The sequence below is a fragment of the Hemiscyllium ocellatum genome, chromosome 13, assembly GCF_020745735.1.
Source record: "Hemiscyllium ocellatum isolate sHemOce1 chromosome 13, sHemOce1.pat.X.cur, whole genome shotgun sequence".
Classification (NCBI taxonomy): domain Eukaryota; kingdom Metazoa; phylum Chordata; class Chondrichthyes; order Orectolobiformes; family Hemiscylliidae; genus Hemiscyllium; species Hemiscyllium ocellatum.
In genome coordinates this window covers 12,013,456-12,041,322 of record NC_083413.1, presented here as the reverse complement: position 1 = coordinate 12,041,322, position 27,867 = coordinate 12,013,456, and the positions used below count along the sequence as shown (strand labels likewise).

Below are 27,867 nucleotides of genomic sequence, written 5' to 3'. Positions count from 1 at the left end.
TGGTTTGGGAATCTTTCTCAAAATTTCTGGAAGCTTCTAAGAGTATCTGCCTCTCCTTGTAGCTCTGCAGCCGGAACAGGACCGGGCGGGGCGCTGGTTCGAGCCGGGCCCGCGTATTGTAACCCAGTAGGCCCATTCCACCCTTACCTGGCCTGATCCAGCCTCCAGATTTAAAAGCTGTGGAAGCCACTGCTCGAGAAACGTTGTAGGCTGGCCTTCCTCTTCCTGTTCAGGAAGGCCCAGCAAACGAATATTTTTTCGATGACCTCGATTCTCGAGGTCGTCAATATGATTTTCTAAGGTCCGGACTCACTGTTTGAGAGTCCGGACCCGATCCACAGCCAATTCTGCTGTAGTCTCAGAGGTCGCAGCCTTTAGCTCCGCCCCTCTGACTCGGCGCTCAATTTCCTTGATGTCTCAGTCATGCTTTTGTAGCGCGGCCGAGGGTGAGTCCCATCGGCTCCGGGACTCTTCGATGAAGGCGTCAATCTTCGCATCGCGTTTAGAGATTATTTCCGCGAGGCTTGCCACCGTAGGTAAGTCCCTCAGGGTGGCTGCGGATGCCTCTGCTGCAACTGGGGAGGGTGGGGGAGGGCTTCCTGCCTTCTGAGAACTGCGGGCTCCCTTCCCTTTAGTAATTTTTACTGGCGATTAACTTGTTTAAATTCAGTACTAAGCAACTAATTACATTAAGTAAAAACTATTTTGAATGATTTGGTGAGTGTGGTGGAGGTGGGTGACCCATTTTGCCCAAGTCTTGGGAGGAGCACTATGGACTCAGACTTGCTGGGTCGTCACCATCTTGGATCCCCCATCAGGAATGTCGATAAAGAGCTTTTGCCTAAAACGTCGTGGGAGAGGTGTTGTATTACTTCATGATAACTGAAATGTAAACTGTGTAAGCTTTGTTCAAATGATAAATACACATGCTGACTCTGCTAAAGGCATTACATGAGAAATAAACCAGACAATGTCTGCAAAGAAACGCCTACATGTTAATATAAAAGCGAAACATTTCATGAAATTCACTAAAACTGAAGCTTCGCCGATTTCTGGTTAAAATTCAGCCCATTGTATCCCCATAATATACATGTTTATATAAAACATGTGAATAGAAAAGCACTAGTGTTAGGAGACTTGATTGTTAGGAGAGGTGACAGGAGATTTTGTGGTCAGGATTGGGATTCCCAGGTATGTTGTCTCCCTGGTACCTGGATCCGGGACGTCTCTGATCAGGTGTATAAGATTCTGAAAGGGGAGGGCGAACAGCCAGAAATTGTGTTACATATTGGCACCAATGATATAGCCAGGAAAAGGATCGAGGATATAAAAAGTGATTTCAGGGAGTTAGGGTGGAAGCTGCAGAGCAGGATGAACAGCATAGCGTTCTCGGTTTACTACCGGTGCCACGAGATAGTGAGGCGAGGAACAGGGAGTGGGTGCAGCTTAACACGTGGCTGCGCAGCTGGTGTAGGAGGGAGGGCTTCAGATATGTAGATAATTGGGATGCCTTCTGGGGAGGGTGGGACCTGTACAGGAAGAATGGATTGCACCTGAACTGGAAGGAGACCAATGTCCTGGGTGAAAGGTTTGCTCGAATGGTTCAGGAGGGTTTAAACTAGTATGGCAGGGGGGTGGGAACCTGAGCTATATACCGGTGGTGAGAGTTGATGGAGATGAGGCAATAGCAAGAGGTAGCGCAGCCAGTGGAAAGGAATTTTCTGGGAAAGAACCAAGGGATCGCTTAAAGTGTGTTTGCTTTAATGCAAGGAGTATCAGGAATAAAAGTGATGAGCTTAGAGCATGGATCAGTACCTGGTGCGATGATGTTGTGGCCATAACAGAGACATGGGTTTCTCAGGGGCAGGAATGGTTGCTGGATGTTAGAACATTTAAAAAGAATAGGGAGCATGGAAAAAGATGAGGGGGTGTAGCACTGCTAATCAGAGAGGGTATCACAGTTCAAGGTTTGTGCGAAGATTTGTAGCTCGGGTGCTCGTTGTTGTGGTTCTGTTCCCCGAGCTGGAAGTTTTTGTTGCAAACGTTTCGTCCCCTGGCTAGGCAACATCATCAGTGCTCTGGAGCCTCCTGCGAAGCGCTTCTTTGATGTTTCTTCCGGTATTTATAGTGGTCTGTCCTTGCCGCTTCCGGGTGTCAGTTTCAGCTGTCCACTGTAGTGGTTGGTATATTGGGTCCAGGTCGATGTGTTTGTTGATGGAGTTTGTGGATGAATGCCATGCCTCTAGGAATTCCCTGGCTGTTCTCTGTCTGGCTTGCCCTATGATAGTAGTGTTTTCCCAGTCGAATTCATGTTGCTTGTTGTCTGCATGTGTGGCTACTAGGGATAGCTGGTCATGTCGTTTCGTGGCTAGTTGATGTTCATGTATGCGGATTGTTAGCTGTCTGCCTGTTTGTCCTATATAGTGTTTTGTGCAGTCCTTGCAAGGTATTTTGTAAACTACATTAGTTTTGCTCATGTTGGGTATCGGGTCCTTTGTTCTAGTGAGTTGTTATCTGAGCGTGGCTGTTGGTTTGTGTGCCGTTATGAGTCCTAAGGGTCGCAGTAGTCTGGCTGTCAGTTCTGAAACGCTCCTGATGTATGGTAGTGTGGCTAGTCCTTTTGGTTGTGGCATGTCCTCGTTCCGTGGTCTGTCTCTTAGGCATCTGTTGATAAAGTTGCGCGGGTATCCGTTTTTGGCGAATACCTTGTATAGGTGTTCCTCTTCCTCTTTTTGCAGTTCTGGTCTACTGCAGTGTGTTGTGGCTCTTTTGAATAGTGTCCTGATGCAGCTTCGTTTGTGTGTGTTGGGGTGGTTACTTTCATAGTTTAGGACTTGGTCTGTGTGTGTTGTTTTCCTGTGTACCCTTGTGGTGAATTCTCCGTTCGGACCCGATACCCAACATGAGCAAAACTAATGTAGTTTACAAAATACCATGCAAGGACTGCACAAAACACTATATAGGACAAACAGGAAGACAGCTAACAATCCGCATACATGAACATCAACTAGCCACGAAACGACACGACCAGCTAACCCTAGTAGCCACACACGCAGACAACAAGCAACATGAATTCGACTGGGAAAACACTACTATCATAGGGCAAGCCAGACAGAGAACAGCCAGGGAATTCCTAGAGGCATGGCATTCATCCACAAACTCCATCAACAAACACATCGACCTGTACCCAATATACCAACCACTACAGCGGACAGCTGAAACTGACACCCGGAAGCGGCAAGGACAGACTATTATAAATACCGGAAGAAACATCAAAGAAGCGCTTTGCAGGAGGCTCCAGAGCACTGATGATGTCGCCTAGCCAGGGGACGAAACGTTTGCAACAAAAACTTCCAGCTCGGCGAACAGAACCACAACAGGGTATCACAGTTACAGAAGTTGCCATTGTCGAGGAGGGTCTGCCTACTGAGTCAGTATGGGTGGAAATTAGGAACAGTAAGGGAGCAGTCACCTCATTAGGGGTTTACTTCAGGCCCCCCAGTAGCAGCAGGGAGATTGAAGAAAGCATAGGTCGGCAGATTTTGGAAAAGTGTGAATGTAGTAGGGTTGTTGTAATGGGTGACTTTAACTTTCCCAATATTGATTGGAACCTCCTTCGAGCAGATGGGTTGGAAGGAGCTGTTTTTGTAAGGTGTGTTCAGGAGGGTTTCCTAACTCAGTACGTTGACAGGCCGACGAGGGGAGAGGCCATTCTAGACTTGGTGCTCGGAAACGAGCCGGGGCAGATGTCAGATCTTGCGGTGGGAGAGCATTTTGGTGATAGTGACCACAACTGCCTCACATTCTACATAGCTATGGAGAAGGAGAGAAGCAGGCACAATGGGAGGATATTTAATTGGGGAAAAGGAAACTTTGATGCCATCAGACGTGAGTTGGGAAGCATGGACTGGGAGCAATTGTTGCATGGAAAGGGCACTATAGACATGTGGAGACTGTTTAGGGAACAGTTGTTGCGAGTGATGCATAAATGTGTTCCTCTGAGACAGGCAAGAAGGGGCAAGATAAAGGATCCTTGGATGACAAGAGCGGAGGAGCTTCTCATCAAAAGAAAGAAGGCAGCTTACGTAAGGTGGAGGAAGCAAGGGTCTTGCTCAGCTCTAGAGGAATACAGGCAGGTGAGGAAGGAGCTCAATAGTGGTCTGAGGAGAGCCAGGAGGGGGCACGAAAAAGGCTTGGCAGGAAGGATTAGGGAGAATCCAAAGGCATGTTACACGTATGTGAGGAATAAGAGAATGATCAATGAAAGAGTAGGGCCGATCAGGGATAGCATAGGGAACTTGTGTATACAGTCTGAGGAGGTAGGGGAATCCCTAAATGAGTTTTTTGCTTCTGTCTTTACTAAAGAAAAGGATCTTGTAGTGAATGAAACCATTGAGGAGCAGGTAAGCATGCTGGAACGAATAGAGATTGAGGAAGCTAATGTGCTGAAAATTTTGACAAACATTAAGATTGACAAGTCACCAGAGCCAAACCAGATTTGTCCTCGGCTGCTTTGGGAAGCAAGAAATGTGATTGCTTCACCGCTTGCGAAGATCTTTGCATCCTTGCTCTCCACCAGTGTCGTACCTGAGGAATGGAGGGAGGCAAGTGTAATTCCTCTCTTCAAGAAAGGAAATATGGAAATCCCCGGCAATTACAGACCAGTAAGTCTCACATCTGTCGTCTGCAAGGTGTTAGAAAGGATTCTGAGGGATAGGATTTATGACTATCTGGAAGAGCATGGCTTGATTAAATGCAGTCAGCACGGCTTTGTGAGGGGCAGGTCATGCCTCACAAATCTTATTGAGTTCTTTGAGGATGTTCCTACACAAGTTTATGAGGGTCGAGTGGTAGATGTGGTGTATATGGACTTCAACAAGGCATTTGATAAAGTTCCCCATGGTAGGCTCATTCAGAAGGTCAGGAGGAATGGGATACAGGGAAATTTAGCTATCTGGATACAGAATTGGCTGGTCCACAGAAGACAGTGAGTGATAGTGGAAGGAAAGTATTCTGCCTGGAAGTGAGTGGTGTTCCACAGGGCTCTGTTCTTGGGCCTCTACTCTATGTAATTTTTATTAATGACTTGGATGAGGAGATTGAAAGAGGGGTTAGCAAGTTTGCAGACGACACAAAGGTTGGAGGTGCTGTTGACCGTATAGAGGACTGTTGTAGGCTGCAGTGTGACATTGACAGAATGCAGAGATGGGCTGAGAGGTGGCAGATGGAGTTCAACCTGGATAAATGTGAAGTGATGCATTTTGGAAGGTCGAATTTGAAAATTGAGTGCAGGATTAAGGATAGGATTCTTGGCAGTGTGGAGGAACAGAGGGATCTTGGTGTGCAGGTATATAGGTCCCTTAAAATTGCCACCCAAGTGGACAGGGTTGTTAAGAAAGCATATGGTGTTTTGGCTTTCATTAACAGGGGAATTGAGTTTAAGAGCCGTGAGATCTTGTTGCAGCTCTATAAAACTTTGGTTAGATCGCTCTTGGAATACTGTGTCCAGTTCTGGTTGCCCTATTATAGGAAAGATGTGGATGCTTTAGAGAGGGTTCAGAGGAGGTTTACCAGGATGCTACCTGGAATGGAGGGCTTATCTTACGAAGAGAGGTTGACTGAGCTCGGACATTTTTCATTGGAAAAAAGAAGGAAGAGAGGGGACCTAATTGAGGTGTACAAGATAATGAGAGGCATAGATAGAGTTGATAGCCAGAGATTTTTTCCCAGGGCAGAAATTGTTAACATGGGGGGTCATAGTTTTATACTGTTTGGCAGAAAGTATAGGGGGGATGTCAGAGGCGGGTTCTTTACACAGAGAGTTGTGAGAGCATGGAATGCGTTGCCAGCAGCAGTTGTGGAAGCGAGGTCATTGGGGATATTTAAGAGACTGCTGGACATGCATATGGTCACAGAAATTTGAGAGTTCGTACATTACATGAGGATCAATGGTCGGCACAACATTGTGGGCTGAAGGGCCTGTTCTGTGCTGTACTGTTCTATGTTCTATGTTCTATATGTAGCTTTAACTTGGGCAAATGTGCCACACTGTGAGCTCAACAGACGATCCTAAATTGGTTGTCCGTGTAATTCTTCACACTCTCAGGGTTACTTTGAAAATTCTGTCCTCTGGAGTAGGTGGGGCTTGAGCCCAAGTAGTCTGTTACAAAGGTAGGGACACTGTGCCGTAGGACCCTTCCCTTGGTTAGTCATATCTGCAAGGGAATTGAACATAAGTTGGGATTAGTGTCAGGTGTATCAAATACTGCCTCAATTCCAAGTCAGAACATGCTTAGTGATGCTCCAGTCTTGATCTCCTCAGATACAGCCATGAGGAAATAATTTGCCGGACTCCCTTTGAGTTAGGACTGGCCTCTGAATACAGTTGCCACACTCCTATACTGTGTGGAATAACAGGTCAATAGGTGCAATCTTTAGGATTTCAGAGGATACAATTACTCCAAGAATTGCTTTCAATGGAAACACATGTCTCCACAAAATGGATGCCATGCCTTATACTTGGAGAGACCTGAGAATTCTTGTTTTCTGCTGGCAAATAATAAAAGAAAGCTGAAATGTATTGAACTTCAGCCCTCCTGCTGTGAAGCTGCATTGCTGGGTTCTTGCCACAGCAGGGCATCTATGTGTCGCAGTGAAAAATCCAACCTATTAGCAGAAGAGAGACTGATAGCCACTTAGAGTACTTAAGGCAAACTACTTCTTCTTGATCAGTATCTGTTACCACTTGGACCCCACCCTAGAAGAAACACACAGAAATGTGAGAATATGTGCGGGTCTGTTCCAATGTAATTTTGAGATTTTGTTTCTTCCCTTTCTCCAAAGCTGCCATCACAGATTGAAAAATTTAACCATTGATTTCTGAGTTATTGCAGTTTGAGAGCAAAAGGATTAGAATGGAAATTTATTTTCACATGTACTTTTACATGGGAAATACAGTGAAAAGTCCTGTATGTCGCCACACATTGGCACCAACATCAATGACATGTGTCATACATAATAACAGAAAAAAGTAAAATTAAGACAAAGTCCATCACGGTTCAATAGAATTGCAGCAATAATAAATTTTTAATAAAAGACAAATTTCTGTTTGAACATTTAAACTGCAGCTTATAGACCCAGGAAAGGTGCAGACTGTATTGGAGTCCTCTATTGGCTATGCTGTAACCACCTTGCAGCTTCTGACAGCATTTTGGTTTTTGCGTTCAACATACAAAATCGTACAACATCACCCTGAGAAATGGCCATTTTATCATCTCTTCTTTCCTGCATTCGCTTTATGGTGAGTCTGCCTGTTTGTCTCTTTGCAAGCAATGAAAAGGCTGGTAGTTTATTCATAAATGCAGTGTAGGAGAGCCCAGTGTCGTCATAGTTCGATTATTTACCAGTGGCAAACGATATGATGTCCTGACATTTTCCTGACACAAATTATATTATGGACGTGCTTTCAAGGTGGAGACAATGTTGGAGATTGAAGTTAGTTCTCTCTCTTTCTGTATGTGATTGTCAGAAGTCACCAGATTATATCCAACAGGCTTATTAGAAATCACAAGCTTGAAGCACTGCCTTTCCAAATGTTTGTGATTTCAATTAAACCTGTTGGACTAGAACCTGGAATCATGTGACTTCTGGCCTTGTCCACCCCAAACCAACACCAGCACCTCCACATCATGTAGGAAATTATATGAAGGCACATTTAATTATAGAAAAGAATACATTAAAAGATTACTCTGGGGAAACTGGAACTCTACTTCATGGAAAAGAGTAAGAAAGTTGATGGAGTTATTCAAAATCATGAGGAGTGTGGACAGAGTAGGTTGGGAGAAACTGTTTAATTTGGTGGGAAGTTAGAGAGCCAAAGGCCATCAATTTAAGGGGAATGACAAAAGAAAGAACTGCAACATAAGAAAAGCCATTTTAATGCATCAAGTGGTTTGGATCTGGAGTACACACTTGAGCGTGTGTTGGGGCAGATTCACCTGAGGCTTCAAAAAAGGAATTGAATAATTAATTGCAGAGAAAATGGTGCGTGGGAGCGGGAGAGAAAGGGTGAGGGGAATGGAACTTGGGGCATTCCTCTTCCAGGGAGCTGGTGTGGACACAATTGGCTGAATGGCCTCCCATTCAGTTGTGACCATTCTGTAATAAGTGCAAGTAGTCCATGTATTTTGTTCATATTGCTAAAGGTTTTTATGAGGGTTCATCATGATTTCTTTTCTATGTCTATTTATAAAGTATTTTTAATTATATTTGTTTGGACCTCTGTGAGTGCATTATCTCATTTATATTTTGCCTTGACAGGTTCTTTGCAGTGCCTATCAGTAGCCTTTTTGGACAATTTATGATTGTAAACTGGAAACGTGAACGTATTATGAACACAGTCTCACTATTTTTGAAATTCTATGTCTATATTGTTATGTTGGTAGGTATTCTTGATGCTTAGTAGAAATAATAAGTAACAATATCTGCTTAGAAATATAGGTTTGATTCAAAATATAGTAATTAATTAGGTAGAACAGACAATAGTAAAAACATTTAAAGATACAGATTCATATAGAAATGAATCATTAAAGTAGTCATGGTAGATAGCAGGCAAAATCTGAAACCTGGAAAGGGGCAACACACATATACAATTAATTCAGTTAATGAACTTAATCACTGAAAATAAGACTTGGAAAGAGGTATTTATTAACACACCTAGGCATGAAAAGAACATGTTAATTACAGGGAATTACTGGAACTATCCAATCGATAAGAGATGGCAAAGACCTTTATCAGATGACTATCATTATGTATAGGATCAGGCAACACTCAAAATCAGAAAAATGAAACATCTTCTTTACTGATATTTCTTTAATGAAGGATTCTTTTTTAAGGTTGAAAGGTTAAGGGTGAGGTGAAGGGAATATCCTCATAGGATTATGGAGCATCATAAGAAAATTGACTAGGTAACAGCTCACAAACATACCTTCACCAAATAATTAAGGAATAATGTTAAAGGCTACAGCATCACATCAGTGAGGGAGAAATCTATACAGAGGTTTACCCTCCTCATCTACAAAATAGAAAGAGTTGGAAAAATATGAAAGGAAGACATTTTCACTGAAATTTCAGAAATATTAGGAACCCTCCATCGTACTTCTCAAGAGTTATTTTCTCCCAGCAAAGGAAGTATTTTACTTGCTCAGAACTTTAAATATGTTGATGGAAGTTCTATTCCTGATGTTAAGTATTTTGAGATGTTCCGCGATATTGTTGAGTAATTATAAATCTCATCAAACTCGATTTTATTCAATTTGGTATAAGATCCTTTGATAATTTGACATAGTGGTGTACTTATCTAGTTAATGTGCTAATTTCTGTAAATAACGCTATAAAATAAGTAAATCATCTCAGGTTTTTCTGTTACAACTGAAACATTTGCTACTCTCTATATACTCCTTGGGTTTGGGGGTTGGTGAGCTCATTTGGCTGGACAGCTAGTTTGCGATGCAAAGTCATGCCAACTGTTCAATTCCCACATCAGCTTCAGCTCCCATCTTCTCAACCCTTCCCCTTGCCTGAGGCACAGTGACCCTGAAATTAAACCATTACCATCATCTCTCTCTGGTGAGACAGCAGGCCTATAGTCCTCTGTGACTATGGTGACTTTTATTTTACGTACCCCTGAAGTGGGGTGGTATATATTTTGGAGAGAGAAATTCCACACGTTTAAAATATCTGGCATGTTTTCAGCATAGCCAAGGCTAAATTGAAGAAAGAAAACATTCTACAGACCCAAAATTAAGTGCTTTGTGGAATTGACTAGCTTGAACTCAATAGACTAAAATTACAAGGGCAAAACTCCAAACCTAAATAAGAGGTATAAGCTGTAAATAACTTAATAAAAGTGCTTTTATCCACTGTTAGATGGAAACCAGAAGAAGAGAAGGCCCTTTGGTTAAGATTTCACCTTTAGAGGATGCAAGGTTTGTGAAGATTTGTAGTTCAGGTTGAGGTTTAGGGTGTAGGTTTGCTCACTGAGCTGTAGGTTTGATATCCAGACGTTTCATTACCTCGCTAGGTAACATCATCAGTGGCGACCTCCAAGTGAAGCGAAGCTGTTGTCTCCTGCTTTCTATTTATATCTTTAGCATTCATGCAGGAAGTACAGTTGTTCGCAGGTGGAACTCTCTTGAAGATGGGAAAGGAATGCCATCCGAGAGAGTTCCACCCGCGAGCAACTGTACTTCCTGCATGAATGTTAAAGATATAAATAGAAAGCAGGAGACAACAGCTTCGCTTCACTTGGAGGTCACCACTGATGATGTTACCTAGCCAGGTAATGAAACGTGTGGATATCAAACCTACAGCTCAGTGAGCAAACCTACACCCTAAACCTATAGAGAATGGTGATTAAAAACCTTTGATAGAACACCTGCCAGTAAAAGCTTTCTTAAAAAAGTATACAAAATGTTAGACTACTTATGCTGCACCATTTCATTGCTTTCACACTGTGAATTCCAATCCAATCCAAACAGTATCTCATATCTAAGCTTGTAAACAGAGATACCTTGTACCCTGATCATTGGCAATATCATGTGCCATATCCTGAAATTCACACAGCTTAACTGAAGATCAAATGGAGGAGGCATTTCATGTACTTTATCCACAAAAAATCAAGTATTTAGACAATTGCCAACTTACCACCTTTCTCCTCCCAAAGCCTGATTACTACCTACAAGGCACAAGGCAAGAGTGTGATGGAATACACCCCACTTGCCTGCATTAGTGCAACTTCAACAACATCTCGGACAAAGCAGCCCCATCCACCACTTTAAACGTTCACTCCTTCCACTAGTAATGCTTGAACTGTTATGTAGGTTCAGACTTAAATAGAATTAATAATGACACTGGCAATGTTATAATATCATAAAATTACTGAGCTAATTTTATTGAACTCTTTCAACATAACAAGGACATCAATAGCATATGAAGGAAGTATCAATTAAAAATGGAACTTATAAACTAATTTAATTCAATTCATTTATGTTCTCATTTAATAACCAGCCTCAGCATCCTTCAAATTCAGTCCTGTTTTACTTTATACACTTGGGCCAACTGCCCTCTTCCAACCACCTTTCTCTGCCTTTCTTAATACACAGAAAAACTGGCATTTCCCTTTAACTTGTTGCTTGAACTCAACTAGCTGACTAAAGGTTTGCATATACAATAATAATAATTATAATAATACAATATCCTAGTCCGTGTTCACACCTTGAGTGCTGGTTGTAAACCCAGAGGAAAAGACCTGACTTCTAATGTGTTAGCTACATCCACCTGTAGCAACAAAGAGAGGCACAGCTTTCTTATTTACCTTTGTAATGTGTTCAGAATCTGTGGCAAACAGGGATTGGTTACTTCTTCCAATGGTCAATTTTGAGAGTTATCTGACAAGAAGTCACTTCTCTTGGACAAATTCCCTAAGAATGGTTCCAAAATGCCCTTTTTGACTGTTACAAGGTCCCTCAAAAACTCCATATATTTGATAACCATTTCAGAAGGTGTCTTCTTTACACACTGTTTCCAAGGTCCTTGTACCACTCACCATAATTAAATCAGAAGTTTTGAAATTCACTTGATGAAATTCTTCCTGACAGAGTCTTGTTGATACTGGGTATTGGCCCATTGAATGATTCCTAACCCATTTCAATGACAGGTCGCATGACCATTTTATTGTCCTGTCTGTAGGAATGCAGCGCACAAAACACTTCATACTAATTTCCTGATAAGTGTTGGCGAATTGGCTTTTACTATTTTATTTCCAATCCTTTAACCTTTGTGCTCCAAAGATCCAGCTGACAAATGTAATTGTGCCTAATTTCATTGAAACGCATGGTGCCTTACATACAATTTACAACATCATGTGCATAACTGTGGTCATAACTCACAGCCAAACATGAACCTGTTGCATTGTAACTTCAGACCCTTCAGTCTGTTGTACACACTACTGATTAAGGGGCAACAGTGGGTACCACACTGGAAGATGCATAGCAACCCTTTGCCAAGACTCCTTAAAAAAACACCTACCTAGATCCCTACCACTTTAAAAGGTAGCAAGCACATAGGAACACTACAATTGCAAGTCCTCTCCAAGCTACACCATCCTAACTTGGAAATATATCACTGTGTTTTCATTGTTCCTTGATCTAAATCCTGGCTCTCTCTTCCTAACTACACCAGGTGAAATACAGCAGTTTATTAAGATGGCTCACCATCACCATGATGCCCACATTCATGAAAGGATTTTTTGAAAAAAAGTGACATGATTAATATTTGAACTTGTTTGGTCATAAGTGTAACACACCTTCTTGCTTTTCAGTTTCTGACCAGGCCATTCCAATCAAATTTAAGGTTTCCCTATCACATCGACACCTCGAGGATTGCACTTATGAGATATGCATCAGAATCCCAGGAAAACTTAGAGCAATTAGGACACCATATATACAAAAATATCAGTATGACAAGTTTCATTAATGGCAGTTCCACAGCTCCTAATGTTCCCAATTCCAGTGGAGCAAACATATGGGGACTGCAAGAGGTAAGGTAATAGCTATTGATTAAGTCTTATATTAGATTTTATGGAAGTTGGTCTTAGCATCTGTGATAGAATCTGACTCTGATGGGAAATATGTTTTTTTGTTTAGCTGTAACCCATATATGGAATATGGTAGATAGTTGCCAACCTTCCAAGATTGGCCTGGACTCTGTTGGACACAGTTAAGAGAAAATCATAGTCATGTGAAGAAAGATGCATTTTTGTCTTATTTTCTTTGAATAGTGTTCTTCACCAGTCAAAAAATACTGTAAGTTGGAAAGATGAGCAGTTTTGTCTGACCATTGAGCATCATCCATTTGGGTAATGAGTCTTTTTGCTTTCTAATTGGCTTAGAAGCTTGGCCAACACTAATGGCTGGAGCCTGGGAGCAAGTCATGTGATGAAATCTCTATATTTCATCACAACTGGCAGCCCTATATAGTAGTATTGAACCATAAAGAGCAAGGAATAAAATGATGCAAAGGCTGGGAGGACATGGAAAGAAAGAGCATAAGGAATACAAGTGACGCAGAGCTGACGGGGAGCAGTGGGAAAGATTGAAACCATCAGCACAAATAAAAGCAGTGCAGAGTATGCGAGAACATAGCAAGGGTGCAAGAGGAAAGAGCAAGCTTATAGTCTAATGGAAAAAGGCAGTGAAGATAAAAGCAGTGCAGAAACTCTGGGCACAGAGTGCAGAAGAATGGGAAAGAGCAAGACCAGCAGCAGAGATAAAAGTGGTGCAGAGTCTACGAGAAACAAGCGGGGAGCCAATGGGCACTGCTTCTTACATGAGGCACCAAATTGAAGTGTGACCAAATAGGCAGTTCTGCAGGAGGGTCACTGGACTTGAAACATTAACTCTTGCTTTCTTACTACTGATGCTGCCAGACCTATTGAGTTTCGCCAGCAATTTCTGTTTCTGTAGCAAGTAGGTGATTGGCTGAGTGAAAAGTGGGAGTGTGAGAGGTGGACCCATCCATTTAATACAATAGGGGAAGAGAGTGCAGTACAAAGAGAGACAGAGTTAGTTGCAAGTCTGCGGGGGGAAGAAGCCCAGAGATTGGGTGTGATGTTAGAAGAAAGTATTTATAGGAGTCTCAAGTACAGTTGACATAGATAGAGGATCCAAGAGCCACTGGTATGGCAGCAGTGAACATTTGCTGGTATCACAGGTACAAATCCATATGGAGCACCCTGTCCACTTCAGCACTGACCTGCAAGCAAGCAGGATGGTAGGCTTCTAGAATGGGCAAGCCTAGAGGAAAAAATCTTCGAGTAAAAAATGAGGTCTGCAGATGCTGGAGATCACAGCTGCAAATGTGTTGCTGGTCAAAGCACAGCAGGTTAGGCAGCATCTCAGGAATAGAGAATTCGACGTTTCGAGCATAAGCCCTTCATCAGGAATAAGAGAGAGAGCCAAGCAGGCTGAGATAAAAGGTAGGGAGGAGGGACTAGGGGGAGGGGCGATGGAGGTGGGATAGGTACTAGGGGGAGGGGCGATGGAGGTGGAATAGGTACTAGGGGGAGGGGCGATGGAGGTGGGATAGGTACTAGGGGGAGGGGCGATCGCCCCTCCCCCTAGTCCCTCCTCCCTACCTTTTATCTCAGCCTGCTTGGCTCTCTCTCTTATTCCTGATGAAGGGCTTATGCTCGAAACGTCGAATTCTCTATTCCTGAGATGCTGCCTAACCTGCTGTGCTTTGACCAGCAACACATTTGCAAGCCTAGAGGAAACAACATGTGTTAATCTGCAACTGTGCAGCAGAGCCAGATCTTGCCTCATATCGGTTATCGAGGAGAAAGGGCTTATGCCCGAAACGTCGGATTTCCTGTTCCTTGGATGCTGCCTGACCTGCTGCACTTTTCCAGCAACACATTTTCAGCTCATATCGGTTGTCCTCTCACTGGACAAAGATCGTGCCAAGAACGTGTAGTTGTTGGTGTACGATTCCCATCTCACATTAAAGATGCCATGCACATGTATCTTCCATCCCTTTAAAATGAAATTTGTGATTTGAAACAGTAGGACCCTCATGGACAATCTCAGAAGTGCCAGAAGTAAACATTAAACTTCTATCATGCCCTGGTGCTATGACATGGACATTGTTAACCTTAGTGAGACACAACGGGCAGATGAAGGTCAGCTCAAAGAACAAAGTGGCAGTCACAGCATCTTCTGGAAGAGTTAATCTGGGAAGAAGACCAACTCCATGGGATTGGTTTTTCCATAAAACAAACTAATCGACCATCTCAGTGAATCCCTCTGTGGGATAAACAAATGTGTCATGACCTTTAGGCCTAACCCTAGAAGCAAAGGATTGAGTCAAAGAGGACTTCTACTCCATCCTTGATTAGTTGATGTCCACTGTCCTGAGGGAGACAAGAGGATTCACTTTGGTGATTTCAATGGCAGTGTTGGGAGGCACACAAACCTATGGAAAGATGAGATTGGCAAGGAACATGCCCAAAATGTAGATAGTGAGGAATCTTTCTCCTGAAAAATGCCTAGAACATATCCTAGTTACATAAACACCCTATTTTGCATCTTTGTGCTGTCTTCTCATGTCAGCTGAATTGCTGACAGCTACAGGCAGATGACAAATGTTCTGTTCTGATTCCAGTCAACTTGTCCTTGAGTCTCTGAGAATTGGACACCATCCACTACTTCTGGCTTTACAATGTAGAAAGAATACTGATATTTGATATCTTGTCAGGTTTGCAGAAACTTCCACCGAGAACAAGATATCAACTGAGAGCTTGCAGTTTCTAAACTGCCAATTCTTTACTTGTTGACTTCTGGGTGTGTAGAAGTCTGGGTGGATTCGACTCAGGAACCATTAGCATATGGACTCATGGTCCTTCAAAGCTGGGGTTTCCCAGTAATTAAAGTATTAAACCTTATCTCATATCACTTCAAAAGCTTTGCTTAGCTGCTTCACCAAAGTCACTTGTTTTCCAATAAAAACAAGTTGGCTTTGTTTTCAAGAAAAACCATATTGTAAAATTCTTTCCAATCCAGAGAATGTCCAAATCATACAAGATCTTTGTTTCTTTATTCATATAAATATGTTTTATTATTAGCTTTAAACTTTCTGTTGCTGAAGGAAAGGTTGAATATGAAAAAACTGACCTCTAATTCTAAAATTGTCATGTTCTGGATGTGAGTGGTAACACCTTCAGGTTTTTAAAATCTAATCTTAAAGAAAACAGGAAATTGGGTAAATTGTCTATATGGCAATACAATATACATTTTATTTCATTCTACTTTGATGGATGGAGGGAGCAGTATATTTTTATACAAATTCAACTTTTTAAAATAAGTAGCCAACATGAAGGGCCATGACCCAAAGTTCAACCAGCAAGGTTGGAAAGTGTAATAGAAATGATGGGTCAATAAAAACGTAGAGATTGAGGCTACCAATCTGCAAATTGTAGAAGTAAGGAAAGACCAACAGGTGTAATAAATATTCCAGTTTTTATATCCTGAGAGAGATGAGTAAGAATCACAAATGGTGTGGAAAGTTTTGACTTTAACATGGTAAAGGGGAAAAGTTGAAGCGAAGGGGGGGCAAGTGTGTTTTATGTTGTTGTTGAAGATCAGGATAAATGACTATAATCATATCCTGTATACTCCTTTCAAATGGAGATGCAATTCTTTTGAAAACAATATTTGTTGCTTTTTGTTTTTCGTCAGAACCTTCTGTACCTTATTTACTTAGGAATGGCGTCTGACATGCATTTGTAGAATGATTGACCTTTTCTTGTTTCACTTATCTAGGATACAGATTTCACTAAAGGTCTGTTAGAAAGAACCCAAAGTCCGATTGATTCCAGATTTGGATTCATTAAGAAGCAAGAGGTACAAGACTGTAAATGCTACAACTGAAACATCAAGTTAAAATGAGAATTATTACTCTGTAGGGATGTTTCTACCCCAATAGCTCTAAAAGCTGCTCCCTTACCATTCCACATTTGGGCATCTTGATCTTGCTTGTAATGTCAGGTTGCTCAAATTAAGCTTTATTTTTATCTGACCTTGCAGATTGACAGTCACTTGTGTATTTCTCATTATTGTCCTTAGTTGGAGGTCAGAAAAACTGGCAGGGAAAGTTGGCTTTCTTCATATCTGTTTTAGACTCATAATTTTTTTTAACTTATTTAAATTACCATTGTGGGTTATGTAAACTGATTATTATAATCATGTAATTTTTATTCTACTATCTGTTGTCAGCTATTGCTGCTTTAATTCATAGTCTTATTTCATATACAGAAGGTCTTTAATTCAGCACAGACTGTTTAAGCATATTACACGCTGGAGGGAAGCCACCATTATTTTCATATGTGGCATCATGATTCCTTGTTCACATGTCAATTTTTATATGTGACCGTACATTATAAACTATGTGATCGATCTCTCCATTATGGAAATAAAGCACTATTTAAGCTCCAGTCTAGCTATAGATAATGGAAATTTTAAAACTAACTCCTAGGTGTGTGCAGCGAAGTACACATGTCGTGTAATGTTTGTATATTTAAAGGTTCAGATTTAAAACACTACTACTAGTGAGAAACCTTGTGCATGAAATTAGCACGAGGCTTCCTTGTGATGTCAGTGTGGTTTATTTTTTGAAAATTCATTTCTGGGATGAGGGTGTCGCTGGCTAGGCAGAGTGCAATTAAGGGTCAACCGCATTGCTGTGGGTGTGGAGTCACATGTAGACCAGAGCAGGTTAGGTTGGCAATTTTCTTCCCTTAAGAAGGGTAGTGAACCAGATGGTTTTTCCTGACAATCAACAATAGATTCATATTCATCTTTAGCCTACAAATTCCAGATTTATTTTATTGAATTCAAATTCCACTATGCGTAGGGGTTTGAACACAGATCCCCAGAACATTAGCTGGATCTTTGGATTAACAAGAACTTTGAAGAACAGAAACAGAAATTGTTGGAAAAGCTCAACATTTCTGGTCTGGTAACCCTTACTCAGAACTGGAGCCAAAACGTTAACTCTGATTTCTCTCCACAGATGCTGTCAGACCTGCTGAGCTTTTCCAGCAATTTCTGTTTTTGGATTAACAACTAATAATAATAATATCAATAGGCCATTGCATCCCATTGATATGTAAGATGAGGTTTGAGAAGCAGATACTGTTTTAGATTAGATTACTTGCAGTGTGGATTCCACACAATGTGGAAACAGGCCCTTTGGCCCAACAAGTGCACACCGACCCTATGGAGAGTAACCCACCAGATCCATTTCGCTCTGACTAATTCACCTAACACTACGGGCAATTTAGAATGGCTAATTCACCTGACCTGCACATCTTTGGACTGTGGGTGGAAACTGGAGCACCCAGAGGAAACCCACGCAGACACGGGGAGAATGTGCAAACTCCACACAGACAGTCGTCCGAGGCTGGAATCGAACCTGGGTCCTTGGTGCTGTGAGGCAGCAGTGCTAACCTGCAGGCACCATGCCGCCCTTCTTATGGTTAAGTAGATTTGCTAAAAGTCTGCAGCATTGCGAAAGGTTTGACAGAGGAAATGAAAACAACTCTTTCCATAGTTATGAAAAGTAGTAACAATTGAATTAAGATTATCACTTCAACTAGGGACGTAAAACATTAGTAGTTTGTTGTATAAAGTGTAACTATGTACTATCTGATCATTTTAAATTGATTCATTTTCATTTTCATTTTTTTATCAAGACAAACCAATGGATTTAGTGAAGATCTCCCAAGTTTGTCGATCTGCAAGAGAGCTACTTTTAAATGGATGCATCTTTTTGTTAAAAGTGAACATATACAATCCAGTAATGCAATATTGCTGTTGAAATTCTAGCTGTGTGAACCTGTAGCTTTATTTAGAACACGTATTACATATGTTCTAGATTGTCTACTTTAAGTCTCATTTGAAACATGTTTAATTACAGAAAATAAATTTTGCAGTTATCTTGGTGATATATATATGTTGTGTTGATAATTGAAATACTTGATTATAAAATAAATATAAATGGAGGTCCTTCTGAATCTGGACAATCTTTAGCATGAAAAACATATACATTCTGAATTGAGCTTTTCTGTTTGTACACAAGTTAATAGTTTTTAAACATTTTCTGAAAAAAGTTTTTGAAGCTTTTTATCTTGCACTCATCACGTCTGACATGCCAGAAACCAGTCTTAGAAAGAGAGCATTTATTCACATAGCATGAGAAAAGTATGCAAATTGATTGGATTTCTTTTAATAGGAAAAGAAATTTGTCAATATATTGCAAAATTTTCATTGAGGAGAGTATTATGGAGACTGACAACCCCTGCTGCATTCCTGATGGCAAATTGAGTAAATCCACTAGTTTAAGTTTATTTAGCTAACGAAGATTGATAGTTAACATTTCCTGCTGCATGTCTACACCTTCCATGATTCATCCAATTAACACTCTCTTTATATAAGTATAGAAATAACAACAAAGGCTTTTATGAAAATTGTATAAATTCATGTTACCTTTTGGTTTCTTATGTATCAGTCCTGATCAGTGCAAGACAAAAAGCTTTGACTTTGTGTCTCTTTTTAAAAATGCTTGAATTCTGTAAGCAATTATTGATAGGATGTTGTTTACTCGTGTGTAATGGTGCCACAGGCTAGCATTTATTGTCCATCACTAACAGGGATGATGCGGAGACACTGGGATGGACAAAATCAGAAATCTCAACACCAAGTTATAGTCCATCAGGTTTATTTTAAATCACAAACTTTCAGAGTGCTACTCCTTTGTCAGGTGGAATCAATAGGGAATTATGCCAGATGAAGTATGAATAAACAAATCAGGGACAGCCAAAAAGATTAAGGTCCAAATGTGGGTTGGCCGTTTCAGCTTCCCAACAATATTTTCAAATGATGAGGAATGTGTTTAAACACCAGCATCAGTGAATTTAGGCACCACACCAGATTTACAATTAAATCAAATCCTTCATTGGAATCAGAATTATTCTCTGAGCCATCATCTATTCTTTCCTTCTTTATAATAAGCTTCAGACTATCCAAATCATGTTTTCTGATCTTCTCTTCTCTTTGGAAATACAAGTTTTTAAAATTCCATTTCCCTTTTGTGATCAAGTGACCACAGGCGTAAAATTGGACACTCTACATTGACCACAGCTGGAGAAATCAGGCCTGACAGAAAATATGTCAAGCTAACTTAACTAGCAGGAAGCAGATATCAATCACAGAGAGTGGTGGAAACCAAGATCAAAGAGGTCGCAAAGGTTCAGGGGAACTAATATGACCACTCTCTGTGATTGATACCTGCTTCCTGCTAGTTAAGTTAGCTTGACATTTTCTGTCAGGCCTGATTTCTCCAGTTGTGGTCAAGGGTTGTGTTTTGGAGAAGCATCGATCAGACTTTCTGGCACCTTGACTTCCATCATTTTCTGTGTCTGCGACTGAAGTTTGGCTTTGAAGGTCCAACCCGGAATGGGACGATTGGGCGTGGCGTTTTGGCATGCCGTTTGGGCGCCAGCTGATTTGGCACCAGCCCATTTGGCGACGGACGTTTTGGCGCTAGGAAAAAAATGTTGATTGATTCATCATCATTTAATAAGTTTTAAAACTGTAACTTTATTGAAAAATAAAAACATTAAATCTGTTAATCACTAAAAACTGTAATGTAGCTTTATTTAGTTCATTTAGTAATTATAGTCATAGAATCATAGTCATAGAGATGTACAGCATGGAAACAGACCCTTCGGTCCAACCCGTCCATGCCGACCAGATATCCCAACCCAATCTAGTCCCAACTGCCAGCACCCGACCCATATCCCTCCAAACCCTTCCTATTCATATACCCATCCAAATGCCTCTTAAATGCTGCAATTGTACCAGCCTCCACCACTTCCTCTGGCAGCTCATTCCATACACGTATCACCCTCTGCGTGAAAAAGTTGCCCCTCAGGTCCCTTTTATGTCATTCCCCTCTCACCCTAAACCTATGCCCTCTAGTTCTGGACTCAATTATGAGCAAGGTTCCTCAAGTACTCGATAACATCCATGTTTTCAAATCTAAGAACAGTTTCATGTATTCTTCTATCTGCATCACTATATTTTTTAGTTTCTGTGGTGGCTCATGCCCAGTTCGTAACCCTTCATAATATGCATCTCTACCTTTCTGTACTTTACGCAGGCCATTTATTAATTTCCATATGGTGGGATGTTGCATGCTAAGTTCGTATTGTAATCGACGGTGGACTGCCTCCGCATGATTGTTTGTGCGGTCTTCCCTGTTTAATGTTCTCTGATGAAGGTTCCAAATCTCATGGAGAAATAGAGGAGTTTGTCTTCCATTTCCTCGTCTGTCCTGACAACCAACATATGTATCTTCAAACCAGTTGAGTAAATCTTGAAGTTCTTGCGGCAGATCGGTCACTAGAACATCCAGATATTCATCAATCTTGTTCAAAGGTACAAAGGCAAGGGCAATAATCATTCTAGTTTTTAACCAGAAATCAGGATCAGTGTTATACAAACTAGTGAACCCCAATCTAGCTAAATGTTTTTGCATATTTTGAGCTAAATGAAAAATACATCCTTTTATTTGAACATCAGGGAATATGTCCTTCATAGCACTGGGCGCAGCTTGTCCAAAATCGCAGACGATTGAAGTGGATTTCAAATTGGGTTCCATTTCTTTCAATAACTCGAACATTCTCACGTATGTGGTGCGTTGCTTGTTGGGCAAAAGAGCATACACTATAGGGTGAACACCTCCGTGTTTTTTTGCCAGAATTACATATCTGAGAAAAGAGGCTGGGAGTAATACTGAATGTGCCATTGGCAAACCACATATCAGATGTCACTAAGTGTTAGAGCCAGCTCTGTCTTCCGAAAATTAATATCCGGTTGGGACCTGGCCCACTATCACACAGTAATACATTTTCTTCCACACCTGGTTGAGGGATATATATTCTGTAGCATTCTGGCACAAATAATTGTTGCAAATCAGTTGGATTGGTGGGGGTGTTCATCACTGAATTACGCTTTCTGCATATTATTTTCCTCAAAGCAGACATATTAGGAATGACAGCTAGACTAGCTTGGAATATGTCTGTCAAACATTCATTAACAACTACAGTCGGTGACTCAAGAGTCTCCTCTGCTCTCTTTTTTTATTTTAGTTTTCACAAGTGCAAGCTCTAATTGTGCAGCAGAAGTTTCATGTGAATGGCTGTTCAGCTCCCTCACCACCTCTCCAGCTTTAGTATGGAGCGGTGCTTTGCCCCAATGTCTTTGCTCACAATGCCAAAAATTCATGTTGCTGTCAACTTTGCTTGTTTTGTCAAAGATGTAGAGGAATCCATTATGCGGAAATTTTTCTTTATCGAATTTTGTTAATACCTCCTCAGCCATCGTATGGATAAAATGATTAAAAAAAATAAAAAGGTGGCAAAAGAATGAAACACTTGTGGCAGCGCACCCGCAGTTAACTCAACTGAGGCCAAAGACTAACTGTAGTCTGAGCAAACAGCTAAAGGAGGAGAGAGCTAGTTTTCCTGTTTCCAAATATGGATGAGCTCAATTTATACAAAGGAATACAAAGGAAGTGCAAACAGCAACATACCTATTGGTCTTTTCGAGGCTGCAAGTTCAACTACTGTACACAAAACACTTAGTACAAAAAAATGCATGCAATTATACCTTCATATGTACAAGTAACATATTTATGTTGAAATTAAACTTATCTACACCATTCGATAAACCTGCGTGGTTATTCAACATAACAGATGGTTATATAATAGATATATTGTAAGTTTGTTACACTAAAGCTGTCCATACAGACAGATTTACAAATAAAGAAATGTTCTTAGCGCCAAAACGTCCGTCCCCAATGAGCTGGCGCCAAATAAGTTTGGCACCCAAACAGCCGTAGCAAAATGCCGGCGGCCAAATGGCTGTGCCAAAACAAAGCAAACCCGTCCAACCCATGTAAAATACTTCACCAACTATCCAGCTGCGTAATTGATTTGTCTATTCTCTATGAATTCTCTTCTCGGTTTAGGAAGCTATATTGCTTACTCAGCGTTGCAGTACCCCTGTACATATTTGGATGAGAAACAAACTTTCACTTGAATGAAAGACTTTGCACAATCTGCAATATTGGCTGCTTTAATCTACTAGTGTACTTCTCTTTTTACACCCAGAAGTACTATTTCACTTTTTGTATGCTGTTTGACATTTCTGAGTACATTTCCCATCATGCTGGCATATTTTTAGTCAACTGCCTGTTAAATATCAATGACAATTGGCGAAATCAAGGCAAATTCTTGAAGAGCCAATATAACTCAAAAGTTGTTCAGTCTTAACAGGCACTGGTGCATCAGAAATGTCAAACAGCATACAAAAAGCAAACATTTATCCGGAAGCAATAAAGTTATGGGGACCCTAATGGTTAATTGTGCTAATGATAGTATTTACTGAACTCAGTTGTAATTCAGCCATCATCATGTTGAGCAGAGTATCTCAAAATTTGATGAATGAATTGGAGTTCAGAGTCAGTTTTTTAAAATCTCGGCGTAAAAATTGTACTGGGGAAAAGCCCAGGGCATTCTGCAGCATGGAGCAGAAGAAAAAAGATCCCTGGGATAAACTAAAATGAATACTTAAAATACAAACACTGGAAATCCAAAGTAAAAACAAAAATGCAAAGATGCTCAACAAAGCAGCATCTGCAGATTGCAGTAAACGTAATTAACATTTTAGGAAAAGTCACAAATCTGAAGTACATTGAAATTCTTGTTTCTCTTTTCCACAGAGGCTACTGGACAAGCTGACTATTTCCAGCTGTGCCTGTTTTTATACAGTTAATGATCACGCAACATGAGAGCACTGCTCCTTCATCAGGAGGTACCTGGTGACGTAGCAGAACTCCGAAAGCTTGTGATTTCAAATAAACCTTTTTGGCTATAACCTGGTGTTGTGTGATTTTTAACTGTGTCCATCCCAGCTAACACTGGCACCTTCACGTCTTGCTTTATACAGGGAGAAACAAAGTTAACCTTTCAGGTCCAGTATGACTTCTTCAGAACTGAATTCAGATCAAATGTAATATTTCCAATTTTAGGGGCTCTTTTGACACAATGGAAGTATCTCTATCTCTGAATTTGGAAGTTCTTGTGACACAATGGTAATGTCCCTACCCCTGAGTAGGAGGCCTGGGTTCAAGTCCACCTGCTCTAGAGGTGTGTAATAACATCTCTGAACAGGTTGATTAGAAAGTATAAAAATGTACCTACATTGGAAAGGCTCTTGTGGTGGAGTGGTAGCATTTGTATTTCTGAGGCAGGAGGCCTGGGTTCAAGCCTCACTTAATTCAGAGGTGTGTAATAACATCTCTAAACAGGTTGATTAGGGACAACCTTGAAGCAGAAAACAAATATAATATCTTTAGCGCTCTTCTAGTGTCCCTACTCTGAGTTAGGGGTCTGTTATGGCACATTAATAATGGGTGCCTACCTCTGGGTTAGGGGCTCTTGTGCTACAATGGTAATGTCCCTGTTTCTGAGTTAGAGGGTTCCTGTGGTACAATGATAGTGTCCCTACCTCTGAGTTAGAGGGTTCCCATGGCACAATGATAATGTTCCCACCTCTGAGTTAGGGGGTTCTTGTGGCACAATGATAATGTCCCTACCTCTGAGTTAGGGGGTTCTTGTGGCACAATGATAATGTCCCTACCTCTAGGATAGTGGGTTCTTGTGGCACAATGATAATGTCCCTACCTCTGAGTTAGGGGGTTCTTGTAGCACAATGATAATGTCCTGATCTCTGAGTTAGGGGGTTCTTGTAGCACAATGATAATGTCCTGACCTCTGAGTTAGGGGGTTCTTGTGGCACAATGATAATGTCCCTATCTCTGAGTTAGGGGGTTTTTGTGGCACAATGATAATGTCCCTACCTCTGAGTTAGGGAGTTCTTGTGGCACAATGATAATGTCCCTACCTCTGAGTTAGGGGGTTCTTGTAGCACAATGATAATGTTCCTTCCTCTGAGTTAGAGGGTTCCTATGGCACAATGATAATATTCCCACCTCTGAGTTAGGGGGTTCTTGTGGCACAATGATAATGTCCCTACCTCTGAGTTAGGGGGTTCTTGTAGCACAATGATAATGTCCTGACCTCTGAGTTAGGGGGTTCTTGTAGCACAATGATAATGTCCCTATCTCTGAGTTAGGGGGTTTTTGTGGCAAAATGATAATGTCCCTACCTCTGAGTTAGGGGGTTCTTGTGGCACAATGATAATGTTCCTTCCTCTGAGTTAGGGGGTTCTTGTGGCACAATGATAATGTCCCTACCTCTGAGTTAGGGGGTTCTTGTAGCACAATGATAATGTCCCTATCTCTGAGTTAGGGGGTTTTTGTGGCAAAATGATAATGTCCCTACCTCTGAGTTAGGGGGTTCTTGTGGCACAATGATAATGTTCCTTCCTCTGAGTTAGGGGGTTCTTGTGGCACAATGATAATGTCCCTACCTCTGAGTTAGGGGGTTCTTGTGGCACAATGATAATGTCCCTACCTCTAGGTTAGCGGGTTCTTGTGGCACAATGATAATGTCCCTACCTCTGAGTTAGGGGATTCTTGTAGCACAATGATAATGTCCCTACCTCTGAGTTAGGGGGTTCTTGTAGTACAATGATAATGTCCCTACCTGAGTTAGGGGGTTCTTGTAGAACACGGATAATATCCCTACCTCTGAGTTAGGGGTTATTGTAGCACATTGATAATGTTCTTGTTTCTGAGTTAGGGGGTTCTTCTGGCACAATGATAATGTCCCTACTTGAGTTAGGGAGTTCTTATAGCACAATGATAATGTCCCTACCTCTGAGTTTTGGGGTTCTTGTAGCACATTGATAATGTTCTTGTTTCTGAGTTAGGGGGTTCTTGTGGCACAATGATAATGTCCCTACTTGAGTTAGGGAGTTCTTATAGCACAATGATAATGTCCCTACCTCTGAGTTTTGGGGTTCTTGTAGTACAATGATAATGTCCCTACCTCTGAGTTAGCGGGTTCTTGTGGCACAATGATAATGTCCCTACCTCTGAGTTAGGGGATTCTTGTAGCACAATGATAATGTCCCTACCTCTGAGTTAGGGGGTTCTTGTAATACAAAGATAATGTCCCTACCTCTGAGTTAGCGGGTTCTTGTGGCACAATGATAATGTCCCTACCTCTAGGTTAGCGGGTTCTTGTGGCACAATGATAATGTCCCTACCTCTGAGTTAGGGGATTCTTGTAGCACAATGATAATGTCCCTACCTCTGAGTTAGGGGGTTCTTGTAGTACAATGATAATGTCCCTAACTCTGAGTTAGGGGGTTCTTGTGGAACAATGATAATGTCCCTACCTCTAGGTTAGCGGGTTCTTGTAGCACAATGATAATGTCCCTACCTCTGAGTTAGGGGGTTCTTGTAGCAGAACAGTTAAATCTCTATATCCGAGTTAAGCATGGCTGAGTTTAAGTCCCACCTGGTCCAGAGGTATGCAATAAAGTATCTAAACGGTTCCTCATCAACCTGATCAGAGCTATCTTCATCTCTTTGGCGCAGGTCGGGCTTGAACCCAGGCCTCTGGCTCAGATGTGGAGGTGGCGGTGTTGGTTTGGGGTGGATAAAGTCACAAGTCACCAGATTATAGTCCAACAGGTTTATCAGAAATCACAGGCTTTGAGAGCACTGCCCCTTGGTCAAGTGAAGTCAGGAGCAGCGCTCTGAGAGCTCGTGATTTCAACTGGACTATAACCTGGCTTCATGTGACTTCTCTAACCTTGACCTGGTCCAGAGGTGGGGACATTATCACTGCAGCACCAGTACAAACAGCACCAGCCTGTCTTTATGAATGGACGGGATCAGGAGCTGGTCAGCTGCCACAATGTATCGAGTGGTTGTATCTCGTCCCTGGCCGAGAGTCCCACCCTCCGCTCGCTCTGATACGCTGCTGCCTGGCGAGGGGCCGCTCCGATTGGCCGAGAGCCGCGTCAATCAGCAAGAACCGCGCGAGCCGAGGCGAAAGTGAAAGGAGCTGGGATTGTGGAGTGGACGGGCTTGATGTTGTGGCCTGTCTTTTTAAAAAAGAAAGACACCTTTTTGCAAGTCACTGACAGGAGGGAAGATTTGATTTTGTGCTGAAGATTATTTGCAGAGGTAGAATAAAGCTTTTCTGTGCGCGTTGCGGTTTAAGAGCAGCAAAAAAAAAGTGAAGGCTTTAATGCAGAGCTCTGCACAAAATCCAGAGCCCTGGCTAGAAATGCAGTGCTGGAAGCTCAAAGCAACCTGCCTTCGCATCATGCCGTCTTATTTTTGCTTAAAAGGTTTGTAATCCCGGGTGAATGTCAAAAGCAGGGGCTGGCTGCAGGCGGAATGGAAAGAATGACTCACCAACAGCAAGCCGTGTTTTGGGGGCCTGACAGAGGCAGCCACAGTCAAGGGGAGATTTGGTTGTGTTGTTTTTCGAGTGCATGACAACATTTCCAGTTTTTTTTTAAAAACACCCACCAACACAGCGTTCATCGTCACTCTCCGCCTCGAAATGTTGTTGCTTTTTCATCACGAGTCTTTTACATCCAGTCTGTAATCTGCATCAAATCCAGGCGTTGGGTCAAAGATATAAATCTAAAGGGAACAAAATATATTGTTCAGGGAGGTCTCTGCACCTCGTTGTTAAGAGTATTCAAATCTGCTAAAGTTATCGGGTCTGCTTAGTGATAAATAGCCAAGTAAACTTGTGCTAAGTGGCCATGGATTTGTGATAATTGCTGCCCACCTGCATAACTTTTTCGTGCCCAGGTATACGTGGGATAAGTAAGACTACCTGGTTAAAGGGATTCTATCTGCAGGATATCATTGCTATGTCAAAATAAGGGTTGTGCAATCTGTGTAACTCTTCTGCATGCCATTGTGAAGATGGATCACTGCTTTCTCTTTTCAGATACTGCCAGATCTATTAAATTTCTCCAGCAATTTCTGTTTATTACATCTATGTGCTGATTGCGTTTTAATCCTGCTAGAGTGCGTGGGTGACTTTTTTTTTACATGAAGTGCTAATTTTGAACTGCTGAATTTCATTCCACCAGCAGTATAGCACAGATGTTTCCCTTCCCTTTGGTTTTTTTTCTTGGACAGTAAGAAGTCACATGACACCAAGTTTGCATGAAATCTCAAACTTTCGGAGCTTGGCAACTTTTTTTTTCTTGTGAAGTATAAAATGCTTTGTGCTTCCAGATGAAGTGG

At 41.5% G+C, this 27,867-nt stretch overlaps 2 protein-coding genes across 5 annotated transcripts in view; both read left to right on the top strand.

Annotated features, from left to right (window-relative positions):
* Positions 1-1,519: 1,519 nt before the first annotated feature.
* tmem145 (transmembrane protein 145) lies at positions 1,520-18,444 on the top strand. Of its 2 annotated transcripts, XM_060834010.1 has the most exons (7): positions 1,520-1,588; positions 4,366-4,664; positions 7,128-7,300; positions 8,320-8,440; positions 12,380-12,598; positions 16,377-16,457; positions 18,308-18,444. In XM_060834010.1, exons 1-7 carry the CDS (start codon positions 1,573-1,575, stop codon positions 18,323-18,325), a joined length of 927 nt encoding a protein of 308 aa, XP_060689993.1. In that variant the 5' UTR covers positions 1,520-1,572; the 3' UTR covers positions 18,326-18,444. The 2 variants fall into 2 exon arrangements, with proteins under 2 accessions (XP_060689993.1, XP_060689994.1); XM_060834011.1 differs by lacking the exon at positions 16,377-16,457.
* Positions 18,445-26,646: 8,202 nt separating this feature from the next.
* Positions 26,647-27,867, top strand: part of hltf (helicase-like transcription factor) — a 76,596-nt gene continuing 75,375 nt past the window's right edge. For 2 of the 3 annotated variants that reach the window (XM_060834535.1, XM_060834534.1), the window contains exon 1: positions 26,647-26,781. The gene's annotated coding sequence lies outside the window, so the exon portion shown is untranslated. Of the gene's footprint in view, positions 26,782-26,823; positions 26,949-27,867 lie in introns of those variants that run through there. The other variant, XM_060834536.1, reaches the window with a different exon arrangement.